Source organism: Mandrillus leucophaeus, unplaced genomic scaffold (assembly GCF_000951045.1).
Source record: "Mandrillus leucophaeus isolate KB7577 unplaced genomic scaffold, Mleu.le_1.0 Scaffold1353, whole genome shotgun sequence".
NCBI lineage: Eukaryota > Metazoa > Chordata > Mammalia > Primates > Cercopithecidae > Mandrillus > Mandrillus leucophaeus.
The window spans coordinates 522008-547163 of NW_012101314.1; the positions used below are offsets into that span (position 1 = coordinate 522008).

General features: G+C 34.2%; 2 protein-coding genes across 2 annotated transcripts in view; one reads left to right on the top strand and one right to left on the bottom strand.

Annotated features, from left to right (window-relative positions):
* Nucleotides 1–22923, top strand: part of PARPBP (PARP1 binding protein) — a 66382-nt gene extending 43459 nt beyond the window's left edge. Inside the window, exons 7-11 of the mRNA XM_011973205.1 lie at nt 1940–2123; nt 5042–5220; nt 8552–8630; nt 20713–20848; nt 21358–22923. Coding sequence (XP_011828595.1) covers nt 1940–2123; nt 5042–5220; nt 8552–8630; nt 20713–20848; nt 21358–21698 — 919 coding nt within the window. The 3' untranslated portion in view covers nt 21699–22923. The remainder of the gene's footprint in view (nt 1–1939; nt 2124–5041; nt 5221–8551; nt 8631–20712; nt 20849–21357) is intronic.
* On the bottom strand, nt 21866–23248 carry PMCH (pro-melanin-concentrating hormone). The gene is made up of 3 exons (XM_011973204.1): nt 22925–23248; nt 22378–22576; nt 21866–22108 (listed from the first exon to the last, which is right to left on the bottom strand). The coding sequence occupies exons 1-3, from the start codon at nt 23171–23173 to the stop codon at nt 22059–22061; spliced, it is 498 nt and encodes a 165-aa protein (XP_011828594.1). The 5' UTR covers nt 23174–23248; the 3' UTR covers nt 21866–22058.
* Nucleotides 23249–25156: the final 1908 nt, after the last annotated feature.

Sequence of the window (25156 nt, forward strand, 5' to 3'; positions counted from 1 at the left end):
AGTGTTGCTGGACACAAGGCCAATAAACAAAATGCAGTTGGATTTCTGTATCATTACTAAACAGAAGGATTTTTTTAAAAAAAGCTTCAAAAATATAAAATACATAGAATAAATCTAGTAAAAACCATACTAGCTTATTCTCCCTTGAAAGGTTCAGACTGAACGTGGAAGTCCCTGCTTGTCCTCTTCCACCTTGCTGCTAGCCCCGAGCTTTGTATCCTGATCACAGTGTTACTAGAGACGTTTGTCCTCAGGATGATATCCTGCTGGCTTACTATGCACAGCTTTCAACTTACCATGCCAGGTCTTGTTGGTTTCTTTTTAAGGGAGAGATTGGGTGCTACTTGAAGATTTTTGTCTATTCAGTGATATGTTCTTCAGGGTATCTAGTATGCCATTGTGTAAGTAGACACCGCCTACGTACTTTTGTATTGCAGATAATAATATGAATAGTAAACTATATATCATTTCTCTTACTATTAAAAACTTTAGATTGTTGCATGTGATAGTATTCATTTATTCAACAAACATATGTCAATCATCTCTTCTGTGTGCCAAATATAAACTGACAGTACGAAGATTAGTAAAATATGATTGCTTTCTCAAGGAGCTGATTTTTTCATGACTTTTTTCTCACCCTTGCCTAATCATAAGAATCACCTGTGGTACTTTTAAAACAATGCAAACATTCAGTGCTCTTCTCTGGAGATTGTAATTCCATAGGATGGGATCTGGAGTTGATGTTTTAAACAAATGCTGGATATGAGTCTGATGATCAGGAAAATACATTGTCATCATACACTAAGTCTCTCTGCAGTTTTCTTCTAACTTTCCTCTTCTATCTGGACCAGCTATTTAAATATTTCTAGCTTGTTAGGGAACCTGGCATTTCTGTAAAACATACAACCTGGCAATAAGGCAGCAAGAGTGAAAACTTCATTTCATAATTTCCTTTATGCCTCTACAAAAGAGAAGTTCAGTAGCATACCCAAGGTTGAAAGTGGCAGAGCTGTGATATGGGCTCAGGCAGCCTGACTTCAAGGTCTGTAGTCAGACTACAACAGTTTCTCATTTGGCATTGTGCAGCCTTTCCAGTGATACCTCTAGGGATAGGATTGCCTGGCTTCAAAAGAGAATCCTCTTCTTTTGGACACACCTCATTTCTTCCTTAAAATGGACCAGAATCCTTCCTCTTATATGTTTCTCACATTTGTCCTTTAGAGCAGAAGCTGCAACCCAAACTCTTAGATTTAGGTGTGGTATAAAGAAATATCAATTTCAGGTTTTTAAAAATACTTATCTGTTGGCCATAGCTGGTCCAGTTTCTTGTTTGCTTTAGGTCAGTACTAACTTGCTTAGTTTCCTCTTCCATATAATAAGCTTTTACTTATTAGAATGCAATATCATGTTTTTCAGATCAGTTTACTTCCTCCTTGTCTCTTCCCTCACACAGAACACCATATGTTCTTGGACAAACCATTTAACTTTTATAGGACTCAATTTTCTCATTTGTGATTTAGGGATAATAATACCAACTTACTGAATTGGTTTTAAGATTAAATGAATGTAAGAGTCTAGGTATTCAATGAGAGGTAACTGTTTTTGTTATTTTAGTTGTATCTAACGGTATGTATTTTAAATATTTTGAATGTATACAACCACTTCCAAACCTGTTATATTTCACATATAACTAAATTATTTCCCTTCAGCTTTCAAATCAAGGAAGAAGAAACTTATTGAAATTACTTGCTTTTAGACAAACTTTTAAATTTTGTTTCTAATGGTCCTCATCTTTTTCTTAAATGCTTTAACTGATTTATAAGATCAAAGCTATATTCTTTGAAAAGTGTTGATTAACTCTGAAAATTATATTTTCAAGTCTATAAGCATATTGTCATTTGCAATACTTTTATAGAGGCAATCTTATTTCTACTTTCAGCATTGCAGGGGGTCAAATACTGTCGGTGATAAAGATGCAGCTGATTAAAGGCCGGGACAGCAGGGATCCTTTTTACAAAGCAGTAGAGGAAGTTGCTCAGGATTTGGATTTGAGGATTAAGAATATTATCAATTCTCAAGAAGGTGTTGTAGCTGTTGGCACCACTGACATCAGTCCTGCTCGGGTAATGAGCTTTTTATTTTTCATTATCCTTTTTTACAAATCATTATCTCTTCTATTTATTGTAGAAATGGTTTATTATTGCTACTTAAGTCAGAAGAGTGTGTTTCCTGTGTTCTAAAATGATGTTGAAAATGTAAGTTTCTCAATAGGATTATGTAGGATTATATGTTCAACTTGTGTAAATTATCACATATTTGGGCTGAATTTCTGAATTTGTTAAAGTAAGGCATAGGGTAATCTCTGGTATCCCTTTTAGTACTAAAAACTTATAATTCTTGATGGATATTAAGGTGTTTTATGGTGTTTTTCTATAAATGTTCTTTTTTTCTTTTTTGAGACGGAGTTTCACTCTTGTAACCCAGGCTGTAGTGCAGTGGCACGATCTTGGCTCACTGCAACCTCCACCTCCTGGGTTCAAGCGATTCTCTCACCTCAGCCTCCGGAGTAGCTGGAATTACAGGCGCCTGCCACCATGCCCGGCTAATTTTTTGTATTTTTAGTAGAGATGGGGTTTCACTATGTTGGCCAGGCTATTCTCAAACTCCTGACCTCATGATCTGCCCACCTCAGCCTCCCAAAGTGCTGGGATTACAGGCGTGAGCCACCATGCCTGGCCTAAATATTCTTATAAACAATTACTTTCCCATTTACTCAGACATAAAATAAGAGCCTTTTTTTTCTGTTTCTGACTTTAATACTAAGCCTTGTATTAGGACAGCAGTCCTGTTAGAAATTGCTTCCATTCAGCAGTTTACTTTTCTTTTATAAATCTCTGTCTCTTATTTTCTACCTCCATTCTCAGCCTACTGAAACCTGTACCTGGCAATTTTTAAACCATGTATTCCCAGAACATTTACTTATTCTTAATTTTTTTACACAGATAATTAAATAGAATAGATTCTAACCCACAGAATTATAAGAGAAATTGACTACTATGTTTTTAGAACAGAATTTTAGAGTAGTATAGTTCATTTATTGCAGTTTCTTCAATTTTTCTGACAGCCCCTTTTTATTAGGTGTGATTATGTTAGCCTGTGTATGAAGAAAGACTTTTGCTTAATTTTTATTATTTATCATTCATTCATTCATTCACTCACAGCCCTCTAGGACCACTTTTAGCTATTTTTCTATAACAATGCTTGTTTTTAGATTTACTTTGAAGGTGGGGTAGATTCAGGGTTGTTGCCCTGTGTGTTTCATGGGTGTTAACACTTCCTGGTGAATAGTTTAGCTCAAATGACAACCAGGTTATTACTATAAATATCAATCAGGATCTTTCAGCTCAAATAATTAACAACATCAATTGCTTCCATTTCTTGGCAGAAGAAATAAAGATACCAAAAATCTTGTTCTTAATTTCATGTTTTCAACCAAATCAGAGATCTTTGAAAAATATGATCAAATAGTACTCATGAAGTTACTATTAAGCAATACGGAATTCTCTGGTACTAATGAAAAATATGTGTGAAGCACCAGATTGTGATAGGCAATTTGTTATAATTCCAGTGGATCTATATACATTATAGTTCACCTGGTAGCCCAAGTCTGCCAAGAGAGAAAGAAGGCCAAGACGATACTGATGAAAGCCGAAGAAACTGGCACAGCTTCCAACAGATGTCCCAGAAGATGTAGCTTTGATATCTAGGTATAATGTCCACCAACCCTCTGGGTTAGGCATTATCATTGCCTCTATTTCATCAGGGAGTTTAAGTAGAGAGGTCAAGCACCTTCTCCAGAGCTATACAGGATATATAACTAAGAAGTTGGTATCAAATCCAGCCAGAAATGCCTTCAGAGTTTTTGCTTACATGTATCTATAGATAATATTTTATAATTATGTATTTTATTTTATTCTATCTAGTCATGAAGTTTTTTTCAACTTTCCCTTTTTAATCCACTTTATCTCTATTACTACTATCTTAGTTCAGAACTCTCTACTTCTAAACTGGTCTACTATAGTCTTTAATTTGTGACCTGTCTCCAGATTTGATAACATTCATATCTCACAATATGTTTTACACATTGCCATCGTTGATTCTTTAAAATCTAAATAGGATCATTTTACTTCCTTGCTTAATAAAGCAAGAGATTTTTCCTCTGTAACAGACTGGCTTATAACGTCTTGGCATGATATACAAAGTTTCCCAGGCTCATCTCATATCACTTCCTCCCTTTTACCTTATTCTTCAGCCATGCCATGCTACCTGGTCCCTGAAAGTACCATGCTCTCTTCTTCCTCTGAGTGCCTCCTCCTCTATGGAATCATCTTTGATGCCAGGGTGCATTGGTCACTTCTTTTGTACTCCTACTGCACTGTGCATACACTTGTTAGAAATAGCACTTAGCATTCTGTAATGCAATTGTCAGTTACTTATTTATCTTATCAAGGAAACTATGGGTTCCTTGAAGGCAGTGGTTGTCACCTTTGGAGCCTTAGCTTTAAACACAGTGCTTGGGACATAATATATACTTATCAATGATCATTGAATGAATGAATGTCAACTGGCTTTTCATTTTTGCATTTGATCTTTATAGTCATCCATGGGGCCTGTATTCAGATGGCCAGAACCTCGTACTTCTTTGGCATGAGAGAGAAAAAATAGAGATGTTGAGCCATGGGGTGATGTCACATAGCTAGATAGTGGCTAAATTTTTCTGACTCGAAGCCTAATGTTATTTTGACCAGAACCTAATGTCTTCTTCTGATGATATTATTTTTGTGCATCTGGAATTGGTAAAGTTGATTATAGCATGGCCTAAGGAAAAACGGTCACATGCCTTACAGCCACTTCTTATAGCTGGTGTTTTATTACTTTAACAACAGATGAAAGAGGCCAGTGCCACAGGGAATTGAAAAGTATGGCCATTCACCCAGCTGGGGTGATTATTACATTTACTTAAAATTATTTTTTTTCTTAGCCAAAATCTCATGCCATAAACCATGGCACTGCATACTGTGGCAGAGATACTGTGAAAACCTTATTAGTTCTTTTGGATGAAGAAGCAGCTAGTGCTCCTACCAAAAACAAAGCAGAGCTTTTATATGATGAGGAAAACACAATTCATCATAATGGAACTTCTATTCTTACACTTTTTAGGTAAGTAATGTGGAAGTTATTGTATTATAAATGTTAACCCTGGAGAATTATAAAAGAAATGTATGCTTATGGTAGGAAACTTAGAAACTACAGAAATTGTGAAGAAAGAAAATAAAAGTTAATTAAAGAGAGATTGAACATTTGAATTCAAAGAGGTTATATATAAAAGAAGTAGTATTTTATGAGAGTACAGCATGAGAGATGTCTTTGGTTTCAATGTTGTTTTTAGTTCTTGTTTTGCTTTGAAAATATTTCTTTCCTTTGCTATGTGTCGAGAATTTTGCTAAATGTTTTCAGTTAAATTATTTTAGCCTTCCCAACCACCATGTTCTTAAGTGAAGAATTAGAGGCTCCACTTTATAAGTGAAGAATTAGATACTTGAGAGAGATTAAGTAATTTGCCCAAGTAAGGTATGTTAGCAATTAGCAAGGGTGTCTTTCCTAAAGCCTGAGGCCTATGCTCTCAGGACTGCTAGTCTGCCTAGAATAAGAGAGAGCACATACACCAAACTTACACTGGAATTGACAGCTCCTGGTTCTCCCTCAAATTATGAAGAAAGATATTTACCAAATTAATGCTGGTATTATGTATAAGACATTGATGCTGTCTTCGTCTACTCAGGCTGGCATAACAAAATACTATAGACTGGGTAGCTTAAACAACAGAAACCTATTTTCTCTTTGGGCTGGAAGCTGGAGATCAGGGTGCCAGCATGGTCAGGACTGGTGAGGGCTTTCCCCTTGGGTTGCAGATGGCTGCCTTTTTGCTGTGTGCTTACATGTCCTTCCTTAGTAGAAGCACATGGAGAGAGATCTCTTTGTCGTCTTCTTATAAGGCCATCAGTCCTATTAGATTCGGATCCCACCCATGTGACCTCATTTAATCTGAATTACCTCCTAAAAGCCCTATCTCCAAATACAGTCACATTTGGGAGTTAAGGCTTCTATATGTATGTGTATAATATATATATAATATATATATACACATACACACACACACACACACACACACATATGGGTGATGCAGTTTCATCTATAGCAGATGCTCTCCAGTTTTAATGATTAGGTCAGTCATTGAGTAGGTTGTTGGTATTTTTAATTAAATGGACGTTCACTTTGAGAAACATTAAAATTTTTAGAACAACCATTTTAAATTGTATTTAGTACACTGTAGAGAATTGTCGCAAAATTATCCTACTGTTTGATCTCTTCTATTTTCTACTGGAGCTATTTTATTGAAATCTGGCTTCATGATTGCTTCATGTACTCTCTCCTATGCCTCATTATCCTATCTCTGCAAAAATAAAAAAGAATTATCCAGTGTGGTGGTGCACGCTTGTAGTCCCAGCTACTTGGGAGCCTGAGGTGGTGCATGCCTGTAGTCCCAGCTACTTGGGAGCCCAGGATTGCTCGAAGCCACAGTGAACTATGATTGCACCACTGCACTCTCTCCTGGGTGACAGAGCAAGACCCTGTTCTCTTTAAAAAAAAAAAAAGAAAGAAAAGAAAAGGTTTTCTATACTTAATCATGTCACTGAACACATTGCTATTGTTTACAGTTTGGATTCTGCATTCACATTTCTAATTGTCATTGTGCACACTGGTCTGTGGTAAAGTAAATTTTCAGTGGTCTACACTGAAATGATAAAATTAAGGACAATGAGGTATATCAATTTAAGGTTGTCAACTATTCTTTCTTAGGGTAGCCAATCTTTTATTCTTGCTTAGTAGTCATTTGAGTCAAGGGGGTTCTAACTTTGGCTCTGTTAAGCCAAAAGGGATTAATTTATTAAGGTGTTCAAGTTGGTCTGAATCCAAAACTATAGGGTGGGTCTCCTCCATTTTACCTTCTCTGACCTTCCTATTTCTATGTTTTTCTCTTTTGAATTCCCGCACTATTTTGAATTTCAGTTATGTGGATTTCTTATGTTCCTTACTTAGACTTCAGGATGCCTGAATATAGGGTCAATAAATGAGTCAACTTTCTGTTCTTCACAATATCTTGAATAGTGCCTTACAAATAGTAGAAGCTCATGAAACGTTTAGTTACTGGATTAAGTAACTAAGCAAACCATTACTATTTAGGATTCTCAGAATAGAAATACTGACACTTCTATAAAGTACAGTTATGCACTGTTTAATGATGGGGATACATTCTGATAAAGGCATCATTAGGTAGTTTTGTCGTGTGAACATTATAGAGTGTACTTACACAAACCTAGATGGTAGAGCCTATTACACACCTAGGCTACAAACCTGTACAGTATGTTATTGTACTAAATAGTATAAGGAAATAGTAACATAAAGTAAGTATTTACGTGATAGGAATTTTTGACCTTCATTATAATGTTATGGCATCACTGTCAAATATGTGGCATGTTGTTGACCAGAATGTTGTTATGCAGCACATGGCTGTATTATAAACAAGTAGATTTAGTTGTCCTTTATCCTATAACTGTGCTTTTGGGTAGAGGAGGGGCAGATAGTAGTTTAAAAGCCACTTTGGTTTGTAAGTGTCTTCATCTGTTCAGGCTGTTATAACAAAACACTCCAGACTAGATAATTTGTAAATAACTGAAATTTGTTTCCCATAGTTCTGGAGTCTAGAAGTCTAAGATCAAGGCACCAGCAGATTTGGTGTCTGATGCGGGCCTCTGCACCATAGATGGTATTTTCTTGCTGGGTTTTCACGTGGTTGGGAAGACTGAAGGGCAAAATTGCTCCCACAAACCCTTTCATAAGGGCATTGATCCTGTTCATGAAGGCAGAGTCCTCATGATTTAATCACCCTGAGGCCCCACCTCTTAACACCATGGATGGTCCCAAACTTATGATGGTTTGACTTGTGATTTACGTTCACACAACTTTACAACTGTGTGAAAGTTGTACACACTCAGTAGAAACTGGGCCTCTAATTTTGAATTTGGATCTTTTCCTGAGCTAGCAATATGTGGACCAATATTCTCTCATGATTCTGGGAAGCAGCAGTGAACCACAGTACTCAGCCACATGATCATGATGGTAAACAACGGATACTCTACTGTGTTTCCTGATGATTTTGCCCAACAGATATTGCAATGTACTAATTCCAGTTAATTCCATGTTTAAGATAGGCTAGGCTAAGCTATGGTATTCGGTGGATTGGGTGTATTAAATGCACTTTTGACTTAATGGTATTTTCAATTTGTGATGAGTTTATCTGGAGGTAACCCCATCATAAGTTGAGGAAAAACTATATTGTATTGGGAATTAAGTTTCACCATGAATTTGGGAGGGAAACAAACATTCCAAACAAAGCAATAAATTTTTTTTTTTTTTTTTTTTGGCATAGGTCTCCCACACAAGTGAATAATTCGATAAAACCCCTAAGAGAACTCATCTGTAAGTCAATGCAAGAGAAAAAAATTAAGGTACAATTTAGTGCATGGCATGAAAATAGCAAACACTGTTTTATTTTTAGAAGAAATAAATACATTTACGGCTGAGCTGGGTATTGTAAATATTGTAAACATTGTACATGACACAATAGGAATTAAATGGAAAATGAGTTATGACAGTTGGCATACAGTGACTTTCCTTTTATACAGTCTTGACTAATCTGTTTCTGGTTTGCTTAATCACTGGACCTAAAAAAGGGAAAGGAATAAGCAGTTGCTATTGTAAGTGTTGAATAAATATCTGTTGAATGAGTGATGTGGAAAATAAAGAAGATAAGGCTTTCTCATTTACATTTCTATATCTTAAACTGAATCTCAAGATATGTGATTTTAAAATTGCCTCTGTCTGAAGATGTAATGCGGAATATAATTAATTGTAGATTGAGCTGAGAGCATTTTACATTGCTCTTGACTAGAACTGTTCCTGTTCTTTCTTCATTTAGTTTGAACTAAGTTTTCCTGTCCTCATATGAAACATCTGTGCCTATAAGTAATCAATAATGGGTTTTCAAGCAATTTTTATTGGCCTTATTTTTCAAAAGGAAATTTGGCTTTAACTCATTTGTTTAACATACTTTTATTGGGTATCTACTATGATCCAGACGCTATTGTATGGTTGGGAATTCATTAATTCATTAAATAAGATTTTTATATAAACATAATCATCCTTAAATTGTCAAATATTCATCTTGATACAACAAAAAAGAGAACAGTAATTTGTATGCCCTTTATTTTTTCATTTGGAAATTTAGTTCAAATTAGCAAAGCTTTTAGTTAATACCTATTTCATCTACATACCCTACACCCATTTAGTTTATTCATTAATACCTTTTCTTTCTATTTGTTATTAGTAATTGTTAGCAATTAATGCTTGTGGAATACATTGAGTTTCATAAAATTTTTCTGTGAATAAGATTTGTCCATTCTTTGTCATATTAATATAAGTATTTGCAATCAAGGGGTAAGATTTTTAAAATCTATCCTTCGGACTTGGGTAGAAATAGAAATGTAACATATCAAAACATTTTTTTTCTTGCTAGGGATACTGACAAACTTTAATATTTTGATTTAAAAATAAGTCATATTTTGGGGGACTCAATTTCTCTGTCTCTATTTCAAATAGAATAAGAAAGTGGGTCAGACATGGTGGCTCACGCCTGTAATCCCAGCACTTTGGGAAGCCAAGGCAGGCAGATCACTTGAGATCAATAGTTTGAGACCAGCCTGGCCAACATGGTGAAACCCCATCTCTACTAAAAATACAGAAATTAGCCAGGCATGGTGGCATGCACCTGTAATCCCAGCTACTTGGGAAGCTGAGGCAAGAGAATCGCTTGAACCTGGGAGGTGGAGATCACACCGCTTCACTCCAGCCTGGGCGACAAAATGAGACTCTATCTGAAAAAAAAAAAGAATGTAAGACATCACATAAGGAAAAATCACTGACAGTGAAGTACGTTAAATATTACCAGGAAAGGGCTTAGAGTTTTCTTTTCTTTTATTTACTTTTATTATTTTAAATTTTGTTGTTTGTAACTTCTGTGGGTAATAGTAGGTGTATATGTTTATGGGATACATGAATAAGCATGCATTGCATAATAATCACATCATGGAGAATGGGGTATCCATTCTCTCAAGCATTTTATCCTTGGTGTTATAAACAGTCCAATTGGATTTTCTTAAAATTAAATCAAAATGAAAAAAAAACTATCTGAGAAATGATAGTTTTTTTTTTTAAAGAAAATGTTAAGGCTCAACTAATTACTACAAAATGTATAGACGAATTCAGAAACTTTTGGGAAACAGAACAGAGATCATCTAATGCAGTCTCATTTACAGATGTGGAAACCAAAATTGTAAGAAGGCAACTTACCCAAGATCTCATAACTACCATGAAATATTTTATAACAGTTTGGAAAACCATGGTTAAATACTAATGAGGTTATAATTACATTGCTTCCATTACTTAACAGTAGAGCTGGCTTAGTATATACAGCTCTGAATCTATTAATAAATGGCAATCAAGAAAGGAAAGCATTGCTTATGTTTTACGATACTCTTTATAAAATGAAGTATGAAAATGATTAGTTTAACCAGGTATACAACTGAACCATAGCCATGTAGAGTATTTGTTGGAACAACAAAAAATGCTGCCAATATTTACTATCAAAGTTCCTATGGAAAAGTAGTTTAGCAGCTGATTACCTTATTACTCTGTTACTTTTGCTCTTTTGTCATATAGTGGTTTTTAGTCACAGAAAGAATATGTGATCTACACTGGAAATATCCTGAAATGAGCATTTCAAAGGTAGAAAATATTAGAGAACTTAGAATTTTGATGTACTTACTTATGAAATATCCATGTCATTATTATACGGAGTAAATTAACTCAGATTTTAGTTTCCTCATTCTTAAATAGAAATAGATGCTCCTATGATCACAAAAGTCTATGAAACCAATTTGGAAATGGTTCATGAACACACTCGTTTTAGGTCCTCAACTTTTATTTCCTACCGTAGTGTATCAGGAATCTTGTTTATGATGGTCAAATAAATTTCCCACAAAGGAAACCGGAAGGTTCTTCCTGAACCTTCATTATTTTGTTGATTTTGTTAGGACCCTTTAGCGAATGTTTTCTGCCACTTTCTTACCCCAATTTCCAAGCACTTTATTTATTTATTTTTAAAAATTCTTATGGGTACCTAATAGGTGTGTATATTATGGGTACATGAGATATTTTGATAACAGGCATAGAATGTGCAATAATCACATCAGGCTATATGGGATATCCATGACTTCAAGTATTTATCATTTCTTTATGTTATGAACATTCCAATTATACTCTATAAAAATGTATAATAAATTATTGTTGAATGTAGTCACCCTGTTGTGCTATGAAATACTGTATTTTATTCATTCTATCTATATTTTTGTACCCATTAGCTATCCTCACTCTTCCCAACCTTATGCCTTTCCCAGCCTGTGGTAACCATCATTCTACTCTGTCTCCATGATTTCAGGTTTTTAATTTTTAGCTCCCACAAATGAGTGAGAACATGGGAAGTTTATCTTTTTGTGCCTGGCTTATTTCACTTAACATAATGTCCTCCAGTTCAATGCATGTTGTTGCAAATGACAGGATCTTTTTATTTTTATTTTTTTCATTCTTTTTTTTTACTCCATTTTTTATATGTACCACTTTTTTTTTTTTTTTTTTTTTTTTTGAGACAGATTCTCACTCTGTCACCCAGGCTGGCATGCAGTGGCGCAATCATGGCTCAGTGAAGCCTTGAACTCTCAAGCTCAACTGGTACCACCTCAGCCTCCCAAGTAGCTGAGACCACAGGTGTGTACCACCATGCTCGACTAATTTTTTGTATTTTTTTCTAGAGATGGAGTTTCACTACGTTTCCCAGCCTGTTCATGGGTTCCTGGGCTCAAGAGATCCACCCACCTCAGCTTCCCAGAGTGTTGGGATTATAGGTGGCCTACATTTTTTTATCCATTCTTCAGTTGATGGACACTTAGGTTGTTTCCAAGTCTTGGCTATTGTGAACAGTGCTGCAGTAAACATGGCAGTGCAGATATCTCTTTGATGTATTAGTTCCTTTCTTTTGGGTATATACCCAGCAGTGGGATTGCTGGATTGTGTAGTAGCTCTATTTTTAGGTTTTTGAGGAACCTCCAAACTTTCCTCCATAGTGGTTTTATTGACTTACATTCCCACCAACAGTGTACGAGGGTTCCCTTTTCTCCACATTTTTGACAGCATTTGTTATTGCCTATCTTTTGGAGATAAGCCAATTAACTGGGGTGAGATGATATATCACTGTAGTTTTTTATTTTGGATTCCTCTGATGACCAGTGAAGGGGGATAGTTTACAAATATTTTCTCTCCTTCTGTAGGTTGTCTCTTCACTTTGTTCACTGTTTCTTTTGCTGTGCAGAAGATTTTTAACTTGATGTGATCCCGTTTCTCCATTTTTGCTCTAGTTGGTACTGCCTATAGGGTATTACTCAAGAAATCTTCGCCCAGACCAATGTCCTATAGAATTTCTTATTCGTTAGAGAAATAGTAGAAGTGGCAATGGAAGAGAACTATAGACAAAATGTGGAAAATGAACCCTGGGATTTACACACTGAGAGAAATAAAGGCTCTAGTTCTACCTACTGAATTGGGGAAATTATCCAAATGTTTTCCTTCCACTTGATTGAAATACACTCCCTAATGAGATGAAGTGAAACTTCCTTTGGTATATATAATACCTAATAAACTCCTAGGGTGCAGAACCCAGAAATTTTCATAGACTACCTGTCTCCTCAGATGAGTTCAACTTCTACCTCTACTGTTCCTCAAGCTATGGAAAAATGAGGGATAACAGAAAAAAATGCAACTTTCAAAATGTAACTCTGAGGAGAAAATAAAATGCTGTCAGATAAGGAAGGAACAGAATCAAGTAGTGACATGGAGACTTCTTTTTTTACTGAGGATATAGTACGTCATGGTAGAACACCATTCTCGCTACAACAGCAAAACAATAAAAGGCAGATAAGTTGGAAAAAATATATTTTAAAGATATAGGAGAGCTATATAATCAAATAATTTTAAAAAAATTAAAAATCGGGACAGGATAACATCCTTCTGATGGGAGAGGTCTATTGTCAGCTATTTTCTTCCCTGGGATTTGTTGCTACTTTTGAATATGAGCTGAGGATTGGTGTTGGCCCATGTAAAGGAACTCTGTTGAGGAACAGAGAAACCACCAAAGTGTTTGGGTGTCTTGAGGGGCTGTCAACAAATTGGAAACTTCAGGAGTCCTAAATGCAGTTATTTTTACCTAGGACACACACTCTGGATTTTGTAGTTATGTGGGGGGTAGGGAGCCTTAATACAATAGACTAAAACCACCTTGATTCCACTTGAGAAGTGGGACCTGCCTCAGACACATGGCTGGTCTTTTTTTTCAAGGTATTTGCCATATTTGGAAATAAAGTGGGGTGGGTGATCACAGAACACAGTGTGAAAACCCCTGAAAAACAGACTGAATCCCCCAGATTTTAGGCCAGAGGTGATAGAGATCCCTACAAAGCTCTCAGTTGAAAGCTTAGAAGGAACACACCTGAGGAAAAGGTAAAAAGCGGAAGTCAAATGTGAGTTAATGAAAAGTGTAACCCAGCTCTGAAACAGCTCATTCCTTGATTGTATTGAGGTTATCAGTCTTTCACTGTGTCTGCCTAACAGTGAAAAGGAGAACTCTTCTTGCTGGAAGAGGTCATCTGTTAGCTTCTAGAGTTCCTTTATGTACAATATCCAGCATGAAATAAACTACACTGGACATGAGAAACAGCAAGATGATTTGTTCTTTAATAAAGAGAAAACATTTAACAATAGAGGGAGACCCACAAATGATCCAGATATTGAAATTTACTGGCAAGGAATCAAAAGAAATTAACTTATAAAATTAATTGGAGGAAAAGATAGTCAAAATATATGAAAAAATGGAGAATTCCAACAGAGAATTAGAATCGATGACATAGAACAAAAAGACAATGTTTTTCCAGAACTGTAAAAACATTATCTAAAATTAAGACCTTGTTAGATGTGGTTGGTAGAAAACCAGACACAGCATTAAGTAGGATAAGTGGACTTGAAGATGGAGCATTAAAAAAATATCCAAACTGGAGAGAAAAGAGAGAGAAAAAAATTAAAAAGCAAAATAGAAGAGCAGGACGCAGATAAAACGTCTAATGTATGCCTAATTGGAGTCCCAGAATGAGAGGAGAAAATAGGGTAGAAACAGTATTTGAAGATATATTGATCATAATTCTTTCCAAAGCTCAGTTCACATCAGATTACTACCTAGCGTTTAGAAGAGAGGGTGAACAGATGCAGGGTTTCCTTTACAAATATAAAGTTGCATATGGGTTCCAAACGTGTGGACCCAGCAAACTACAAAATGTCCCAGAGTCCTTTGAGAATCCATCTGCAGCACATGAATATGCCACAGGGCATAGACTGTAAAGCTTTCTTCTAGAGCAGTGCTCTCCAGTAGAACTTTCTGTGGTGATGGAAATGATCTGTGTTTGTACTGTTCATTACTGAAGGTCCTAGTCACATGTGGCTATTGAGCACTTGAAATGTGGCCACTGCAACTGAAGAACTGGGTTTTAAATTTTATTTAATTGTAATTAATTAACCACACATGGCTAACACATTAAACAATGTGGTTCTAATGGATTAAAGATATACTTAAATGCAATAACTAGAGACCCATATTAAGTGGAGGAAATAATAAGAGATCAGAATAAATAGGATTTGAATAGGCAGAGTGAATGAAATAGAGCATTTCAAACAACCGATGATGAAAGTATTAAATTGCCTTGATGTTGTAAAGAGAATGTGTATAGGGTAGTTGCGAAAAAAGAACAACAGTGAATAAATAATGTTGGGGAAGATTAAGGACAGTATGCCTTTTATGGTAGGAGGAATAGGGTAATTTTTTTTGTAGGGGTTTATTTTAAGGATGTGTACATGAGAGAGAAAGGCAGAATATTTAAGAACTCAAAAGTAAACGGTGGATATTAAGCAGCTTAAGGAATTCAGCTGCATAGTTCTTTGTACTTAAATGTGATTTAGGTTTTCTCTGCATGTATATTTCTCTCTTGTTTCTGTACCAACTGGTTTCTTTACCCTATTGAACAGAGTAGAGTTTACTCTGAACATATTTTTCTACCTCAAAGCTTGTGTTCCTAGGGTGATATAGCTGTTCTTTTCAAGTCTACTTACTTTTTTAAAAATTATTTTGGATACATACTAGTTGTATATTTTTATGGGGTACATGTGGTATTTTGATACAAGCACACAATTGTCATGTGGTTGCCTTATAGAGTTTATTCTCTTTTTCCACCTCCAAACTTTTGCTTGCTCATGACTTCTGTTCCCTCATAGCTCTGCTTACATATACTTGTTATATAGTCTGTTGTAATTTTACTTCATTAATTAATTCATTCAAAAAACAATAAGTACCTCCTGGATACCAAGTTCAGTCCTAGGCACTGGAGATATATCAGTGAAAAGAAAAAAACAGATAAACCTTCCTGCCCTAAAGGACAAGACTTCCCTAAATATTTGTTCAGCTGAGGTGCAAGAATCTAAATGGAAGCCACTGGCCTACCCTGAAACCCCTTCAACCCTGATTTTGTTTCATACTTTGAAGGACACTCTCCTAGTAGGTATATATACCCCACAGCCCATCACCCTTGCCATAAACAGTCAGCTCTTGAACCTAAAGGAAGAGGCCAGCGCCAGCCCAGTTCCCAGGGGTCCCTGAAACAGGATCTATAAAGGAGGTCATGGTTTCCTGGTGAGCATGTCTGAAGCCCTGGGGACTCCTCACCTTGTAAGGAGGGGATGGCAACCGGAGGACCACAGCTGGCCATCAGTTGTCAAACTGTAAGGGTTTTACTGCTGGTGGAGTTTATATTTTAGTTGGGAGAAGCAGACAATAAACAAAACAAACAAGTGGATTATATGGTATATTTGAAGGTTATCAGTGCTGTGGAGTGAAATAAAACTGGGGCAGGGGCTAAGGAAAGTGGGGTTCCTTTGCGTGTGTTTGGGTTTTAAATAGCCATAAGTAGGAGTCTCCTTGAGAAGGTGACATTCAGCAAAGTCTGTAAGGGAGTGAGCAACATTTTCCATTAGAAAGAAAAAGGAATGTTTGTATTAGACTGAATTAAAATTGAATTTGTTTTAGCTGAAATAATGGGATCAAGATTTATTGAGTACCTACTAAGTGTCTGATGTTTATACTGGATATTTTATATCCCTCATCCCAATTAATCCTTGCTCAACTCTAGAAGTCATCATTTTGCAGACCATACAGCTAGTAAGTAACAGCGCAAGGGTTTATAGTCAGGTGTCAGACTTCAGGGTTTATGCTATCTTCAAAGAGTAAATAAAGGCATGGCAATTATGATGAAGGGTCATAAAACGATAATGTTACTACTTAGGTCAAAAAGATTCTTTTTCTGCTATTTAGCAGGGTAAATGGAATTTCACCGATGAAGAAATGGATTATTTGATTTATATACAAATTAGTATGTAATTAAGGATATAAAATCTTTGTTCTTTTGAAAATGTGGTAATGTAAAAATAAGATAAATTTAGAATATTTTTAGTTACATATTTACTAGGTATGTTGAATAATTTCCTTTTTCAAACTTGCTAATATATTTGTCATATAATGGGAGTATAGAACTTTCATTTTCTTGTTGATACAGCTAACTCTGAGAGTGTCTATGACTTTTCAGTGTTTTGACTCATTCATTTTAATTTAACTGGAGTCAGGCTTTCCTATGTGAAGTGCTATTTTCCTCAAACTGGGAACATACTAATAATTTCAAATTAAAAAGAGCTTGTGGCAAAAGGACTTTTCCAATTCTTGGCAAGTGTGAAGTTCATCGCAATTATGCTGTGGATAGAAATCTTTCCAAAGAGGGGAAATCACTCTACAGAGGCACACTTTCAATCCATTTCTCTCATGTGACTTGAACATGAAATGATTTTAACAGCCATGTGTGAATCTGGACATTATTCTTAGTTGTTTAGTACTTCAAAAGCGCTTTCAAGAGGGAATTGTTTTGCTTATTCGTGATTCCAAATCAAATACACAGAGAGATTTGGAAGATTTGCAACAGGAAGTAATCTCAGTTCTATGTAGCCACTAATCTTGTGTAGAAAAATTCAGCGTTTATGAACAAAGGAAAAGCAGTCTCTTTTAAGTTATAAATATAAGCCAATGTAGGTTGCATTGTTTAAATAATTAAAGTGAAGAAGCTGTTTGTAAGTTCATTTTTTTGAGCTGCATTCCTAGAATCATTTTAGAATTGGCCTGGTTCTGAGACACCTTATTGAACAGATCTTTTTCTTACAAGAATACCCTCTTCCTACATGTTATTACGATAATAGTGATATAGTGTCTGCATAGATTTCTAGAGTCTGTATAACCTTGACATAAGTTAACTGCATCCAATTCTGATAATTCTGTGAGGTAAATATTCCCATTATATGTGGAAAAGTGAGAGGTATAATGGTTTCCCCAAAGTTATCTAGTTAATAAGTAATAGGGCCAGTATTAGAAGCCAGGTCTTCTGACTGCAAATCTGATGCTTTTCCCGTCACATCATCTTACCTTTTTGTGCTGCTTTCTTAGTTGGACATCACACTGTTGGCTCTGTCAAGTTTGTATCTATTTAAATCTCTAGGTCTTTTACATATGTTGTTTTTAAGTCAGGTTCTCCTCATCCTGTACATCTGTAATTGATATTTTTGAACTTAAATACTGGACTTTGTTTATCCCCATCCATTTTCATCTTATTATTTTCTACTTATGGTTCGAGCCTTCTGAAATCTTTTCAATCTTGATTCTATTATCCAATTTATTTGTTATTCCTTCCAGCTGTTTGTCAATAGCAAATTTTATAAGTAGAATGTCTTTGAAGTTGTAGAAGCCATCCTAGTAATCTCTAGTATACGCTGTGCTTATCACATAGTTGGAACTTAATAAGTGGTAATTGATTAAAAAAAAAAGTGATTTTTGTACAGGACAGGGAAAAGAAAATCTGCATATAATCATTTATGTAAAGAAAAAACCCTCAATATACAAAGGGGGGAATTCTGTTGTGTTTATTTCTCATATTTTAATACATTTATAAATAATATTTTTCATGGTAGAAAAAGTCATTAATTATTTTTCTTTTACATCTGAATTTGTTTTCAGTACTTCAGGAATCCATTGCCTGTGATGGTAGTTTTCTGAAATTTTACTGTGGTCACTGAGGATTCTAGAATTTGTCTATGGAGGAGCCTGAATTGAGGAAATCTAGTTGTAAGGAGAGCTATCACACTTATTTTGTGACTATTTGCACAGCAAGCAAAGATTTTTTTACCTAGACTATATGTTAAAAATTAATAAAAGTAATGAAACATTCTAAAGAAATTTTTATTCCTGCTAAACATGAGATTGAAGAAACATTAGTTTTCTGTACTAAATAATATAATTATTATTTAGTATTATATTTTTATTTAGCATGTTTTATGGGTGGTGCTCATGAAGGTTTTGCAGTGAGAAGCTAACATCTCCCAAGCTAACTCTAGGTGCCATCACTACTGGGGTACAAAGAGTGATCCAAGCCAGCCACTCAGCATCTATTTGCCTGCGTGGTCTTACTATACTCTTTATAACTCTTTATAAGCAATAAGTTTATAATTCTCTATAAGCCATAACTTCTGTGAAATGAAAATAATGTGTGAAAAGATAACATCAACAGTTAGTACTGGTGTTGCAGGTGGAAATAAAAGTTCATGGATAATGCTACAATTATGTAGTATAACATAGAGTCAATTTTATAAATAAAACTTATTTAAATAGGTTTATCAAGTGCTTTAAATCTGTAGTTATAGGATTAATAAAGTCCAGAAAGAGCTACTTAAAGTCTTCAGTTATATATAGGGCATCTTGTGGTAGAAGCTATATAATAAGTGTTGCATTCATAGGGATTCATGAAGGTAGTGGATTGTAGTCCCATTCATTTTTGAGAGTCCATTCTGTTCAACTTTTTAAAAAATAGTTTTTGATCTTGTATATTTTCACGTTTATTTTCAGTTTTGTACATTTTTATGCTTAAATGGAAGATAAAATTCCAATTGTCTAATGCTTCATGTAAGCACATGAAACATAATTTTTAGTGATCTGGGAGATGGAGACTGTCACAGACCTCATTAGTCAGAAACAAAATGTGTCATCCTAATAAAACTTGCTTTTATGAAGCAGCTGGACAAGCGATTATTCTGACTTTTTCTAAGCCGTAGTCAGTAGATTTCACTGCTGTTATCTTTACAAACATCTGAGTGAATTAATGCATCGATCTCTGAGTATATAACATAATATACAACTACTCAATGTATAATGTAAAGTCATGCTGTTTTAGATTTCATGACTGTATCAACAAATACTCTGTAAGTGGTAATCAGGGTAATGTAGTTACATTCAAAGTTTTAAATTTTTGAATTATTGAAGTCATCATTATTGAATTATGTATTTGAAACTTTGTCTATTTCATAAAACGATTTCAGGTGACTTCTGTTTGGAGACATCTCTCCATTAAACCTGAATGGTATTACACACCATCTGTAATTGTTGAAATCGGCATTATTTATATAGGCTACTTTGTTCTAAAATTAATTTCTATCCCCCAATAGCTCACTGGTTTATGTTTGTGGAATACATTTCCAAAACTACTTTTTTTGGCATCCTTTTCAATGGTCAAGAATTCAGTTTATCTTTGTAATTTTCTCCTATTTGTGTAGAAAGTTAGGCCCTCCTATTTGATATTTGAAGATAAATGCAAGAGTATATTTTGAATTTCTGACCATTAAGTCACTTGGTCAAATCTTTCTAGAATGATATATTGAATCCTCTTTCTTGTTTTCCTAAATGCTCGAGAAATAATGTCTTTCCTATATCATTTTGTTTTATCTTGTAGTTTATTTCTTTGCTAGTTTCCTGTTGTTGATTGGCCTCACCTAATTCTTTTCTTCGTCTTAGCATTTCTTCCCTCCCTAATTTCCTGAATTTTATGCTATTTTTTCCCAAGAGTTGTGTTCTTCTTAGGATGAAGAACTTGTATTTTTCTATGATTATGTATATCACCTGTGTTGTTATTTTACTTACAATAAGATGCTCCAAAGCAGCACTGACATAGGAATGTGTAACAAAGCCCTATAGAGTCTAAAATTGATTGTTTTGTAACTGTTACCAAAAAATAAAACAAAAAAAAATACATAAAGCTAGTATTTTGGAAAAGAACAAAAATGCTAGCCATAGCGATGAATGAGTTTGCAAACTGAGATATAAAAGGTTAGAGGTTCTCAATGAGTAATAGAATTTCTAAGGGAAAATTGTTATACTTTGATTACTATAGAGTGTGTGTCCATCTAGATGAAGAAATAAAATAATGAATAAATGGCATATTTTCTTCTTTCTGTTACCAGATGAAGCAAACTTTAATTAGATCCCAATTTGCTTGTACTTATAAAGATGACTACATGATAAGCAAGGATAATTGGAATAATGTTAATTTAGCATCAAAGCCTTTGTGTGTGCTTCACATGGAAAATGACCTTTCTGGTAATTGACCTTATTTATGCAATTAAATAGCAATTTAATTCTAGTCTACTAATTAGTTTTAACTTAAGTAAAATTAGATTATTTTTGCAAAGTACTGTGAAATGTGAAAGGTTATATTTGTAAAGACCTCAGTTTATTTAAAAAGTTAAATCTAAGTACAAATTTATGGCTAGGAATAGGACATAGTTTGATTTAACTAAATGTATTTAAGAAGTAATTTGTAGCATATGTTTAAGGATTAAATGTCATGCATTCAAACAAATATTTGTTAGTAGGGCTGACAAGTTGATTACTGGCCAAAGTTAACTCAGAGGTGCTATGGTAAAATGAAAAGTAATGGGATAGTAATGTAGCTGTATTTGTTAATCATATTATTTATAGCATTATTTTACTTTAGAAATAAACATTTGAATATTCTTTAGCCATTTTTAGAGTTTATTGTAAAGTTCTCGTGAATATTAGTACTAAATATTATATAATTCCTTTCCGCTTTTTATCTTGCATAACAGAGGGTGTAAATTCATCTGTTGGAAGATCAACAATTGGAAAGAGTTTTGGAAATGTTCATCTGGACAGAAGTAAAAATGAAAAAGTATCAAGAAAATCAACTAGTCAGACAGGAAATAAAAGCTCAAAAAGGAAACAGGTGGATTTGGATGGTGAAAATATTCTCTGTGATAATGGAAATGAACCACCTCAACATAAAAATGTTAAAATACCTAAGAAATCAAATGATTCACAGAATAAATTGTACAGCAAACTAGCTAAAGTAGCAAAAAGTAATAAATGTACTGCCAAGGACAAGTTGATTCCTGGCCAGGCAAAGTTAACTCAGTTTTTTAGACTATAAATTTGTGTCTTATATGCTTTAGATTTATGTATCTATAAACCATTCACCAAAGACATGCTTAATTTTTAAGAGATCAAGGTGTAAATTATGATGATTTATTATTTTGGTCTACAGTGTATGTAAGGTTAGTATGTTAAGCATTGTTTAAAAATACTAGTAAGTCATAATTATGCAGAATTTTCACAAAGTTTAATGCACAGTAAAAGCATATAATTTCAGTTACCGATACATCTTAACACTACTTTCTTTTAAAACAAACATTTAACATGCACAAGTTATAGTAGCATTAGGGGCTTCTCCTCCCATTGACAATTAAATGCTTTTATTTTCTTCTGAAAAGATGATGTGGACCAACAGGTGTCAGACTTGCCAACAAGGTCGGTAGACTCTTCCCAGCATACATCTGAGCACTGAAGGAAGAAGAAAGTTTAAATTGTTTAAAGGACTATGATTATCACACAAAATTTATTAAGAAAAAAGAATGGATCTAGCATAACTAATTCTGAGTAAACCAAAATGATAATAATTAATTATTGCTATTCAATCCCACATTTTTGGCAGGTGTAATTGAGCCATGGTCTTATTTGATTTTGTTATGATTGCATCCAAATTCGCTTTAACTCAGAGTTCTGTTTAATGGTGGTAGGACGTAGAATTGAATTTTGAAAAGACTACTCACTGTCAAAATCTCTCCTTCCTATAGGAAATTTAGCTGAGTTTTCTTCATCCCCAATTTCTCTCTTTTCTTGTGTTGATTCAGTATTCTGAACTCCATTTTCAGCTGGAAAAGCTACAGATCCTTTTAGTGCAAGATAAGGTTTTATAGCCAGATTCAGTGGCAGACCATGATTTAAGAAATTATGTTTGGAGCCTGTGTTCTGTAAAGAGAAAGTTGATTTGTTTTTTAGCTATCGTATTCAGAGTGGAACTGTAATAAACTGCATAATATTCTTGTCGATCAATTCAAAGATGCTCTGCACTATTTTTGACTCTTTAAAAATACCTTAGATGCAAATTTATAGGAGAAAAAAAAAAAACTTTCAGATAAGAGGGTTTTCCAGGATGGAAGAACTACCTGGCATGCAAGAAATATCGTCAGTTGTCCTAATGCATATTGTGACTGCATATACTTCTGTTTATAAAAGTATTAGTTTTACTTTTCAGAGGATTTGTAAGAATCATTTAAATTTTCATTGAAATAAATGACAAGTCACATTGCCACTTACCTTTGAAATTTTGTTTTCCTCTTCATTCATGAAACTGCTCTCATCGTTTTTATATTGTTCCAGGGAAGGAGCAATAACTGATTCTTCTGCAGTGTCTTCCTTCTGAAAGGCTTTCCCCAACCTGAATGTATTAAATACCATGTCATCGTCTAAATTTCTTATGGACTTGGATGCTGAAAGTAAAATACCTTGAGAAAACAAAGAAAAAGTTAGTATTAATATGTAGGAAGAGAGATTCATTTTTGCCATTCTTAGTTTGATGTTCGCATACAGTCAAACAAGAAAGAAAATGAAAAATTTCTCAGTCAGCCTGGTTGGCAAACGATTCTGTATCTTTATATATTTTCCAGCTTGAATAAAAAGTACTTCAAAGAATTATACTTTTCATCATTTTAGAAATGACTCAACAGATTGAGGCTAACCTTTATGCAGCTGCTAATACCTATTGTTTTGGTTTTAGTGGCACATTGTTTATTTTGAGTGTGAATTTTCTCAGCATCTGATTAAGATCCTTGGTAGAATGCTTTCTGTTGAGTAGATTACAGTCTCTTGAAAATGAGTTGTTATTAAGGAAGACCACAGGACATCAGGCTCTCTCTATATTATTGTTTCCTTCCATGTATTTTCTGATTAAGTAAAGATATTAAAACTCAAGTTATTTCATTCAAAGATGATAAGGATAAAGTTTTATTTCCTTTTAATCCTGATTAAACTGAAATAATCCTCAAAAGGGATTTTCTTTTATAAATACTTGATATAGTCTTTGGTGATTAAGGTACATATGCCTGTCAGTGTGAACAAAAAGCCATTCATGCGATATCAAAAATTGACCTGTCAGGTGTATTTTATCTCTGCATTTACAAAAGGATAATAGGTACAAATATTTGTTAATGAATTTAGCAATTAATGAATAAGCACATGAAAATAATATTTATGTGCCCATAAACATTACTTTTGGATGATGAGTGTATATTGTGTGACTTAATTAAACATTTCAGAGCTAATTTCTAATTTTGACCCCAGTGAGTAAGATAATACATTCTTTTATATGTCTTCTGGTACATATATGTAAGAATTTTTCTAGAGTATATTTCTCAGTATGGAATTGCTGGGTCATGGAGTATGTATATGTTCAGCTTTACTAATGCCAAAATGTTTTCCCACATACTGGTAAGCGATTTGTGCCTCCGATAAACAGGGTATGAGAATTTCCATTGTTCTATGTCCTAGCTGACTCTTGGGCATCTCATTGTCCTTTTAATTTGTATTTTCCTAATTACCAAAGAGGTCAAGTGTCTTCCTATATGTTTATGAGCCATTTATGTTTCCTCTTATGTTAAATGCTTTTTTTTTTTTTTTTTGGCTTTGTCCATTCTTCTATTGGGTTGCCTTTTTCTAATATATTTATGGGAGTTCTTTATATATTCTGGATATTAATTGTTAGTTATATATGTTGCAATTATTTTCTCAGTTTGTGACATATTTTCAACCCCTTTATGGTGTCTTTTGGTGAACCAAACTGATTAATTTTAATGTTAAATTTTTTTCTTTTTTCTTTATGGCAACTACTTTTAATGTGTTGTTTTTAAGAAATCCTTCTCAATCCTTAGATTATTAATGTGTTTTCATATGTTTTCTCCTAAAAGTTTAAATATTTTGACTTTCATGTTTAGGTTTGTAATTCATCTGTAATTTTGTGTATGATATAAGATAGAGATGTAATTTTACTTTTTCCAATGTCCTTATATATTTCTCGAAGAATTCGTCCTGTCCCCACTAATCTGCAGTGCCATCTCTGCAGTATATCAGATTTCTATATATGTGTGGGCTTCTTTCAGAATGTTCTATTCCACAGCCAAATCTACAGTATTAATATAACTTTAAAATAATTTTTAATACTTGGTAGGTCAAATTTCCCAGCCCTCTACTCACCCACATGTGTTTCTTTTTCAGTAGTTCCTTAGCTATTCTTAGTCATTTATTTTCCATATAAATCTTAAAATCAGCTTTTCAAGTTCTGTAAGAACACTTGACAGGATATTAAGGTTCAAGTTAGGTATCCCTTATCTGAAACACTTAGGACCAGAAGTATTTTTGGATTTGGGATTTTTTTTTCAGAATTTGGAACATTTGCATTATATCAGTTAAGCATCCCAAAATCTGAAATCTGAAATGCTTCAGTAAATATATATTTTTTTAGCATACTGTTAATGCTCAAGAAGTTTCAGATTT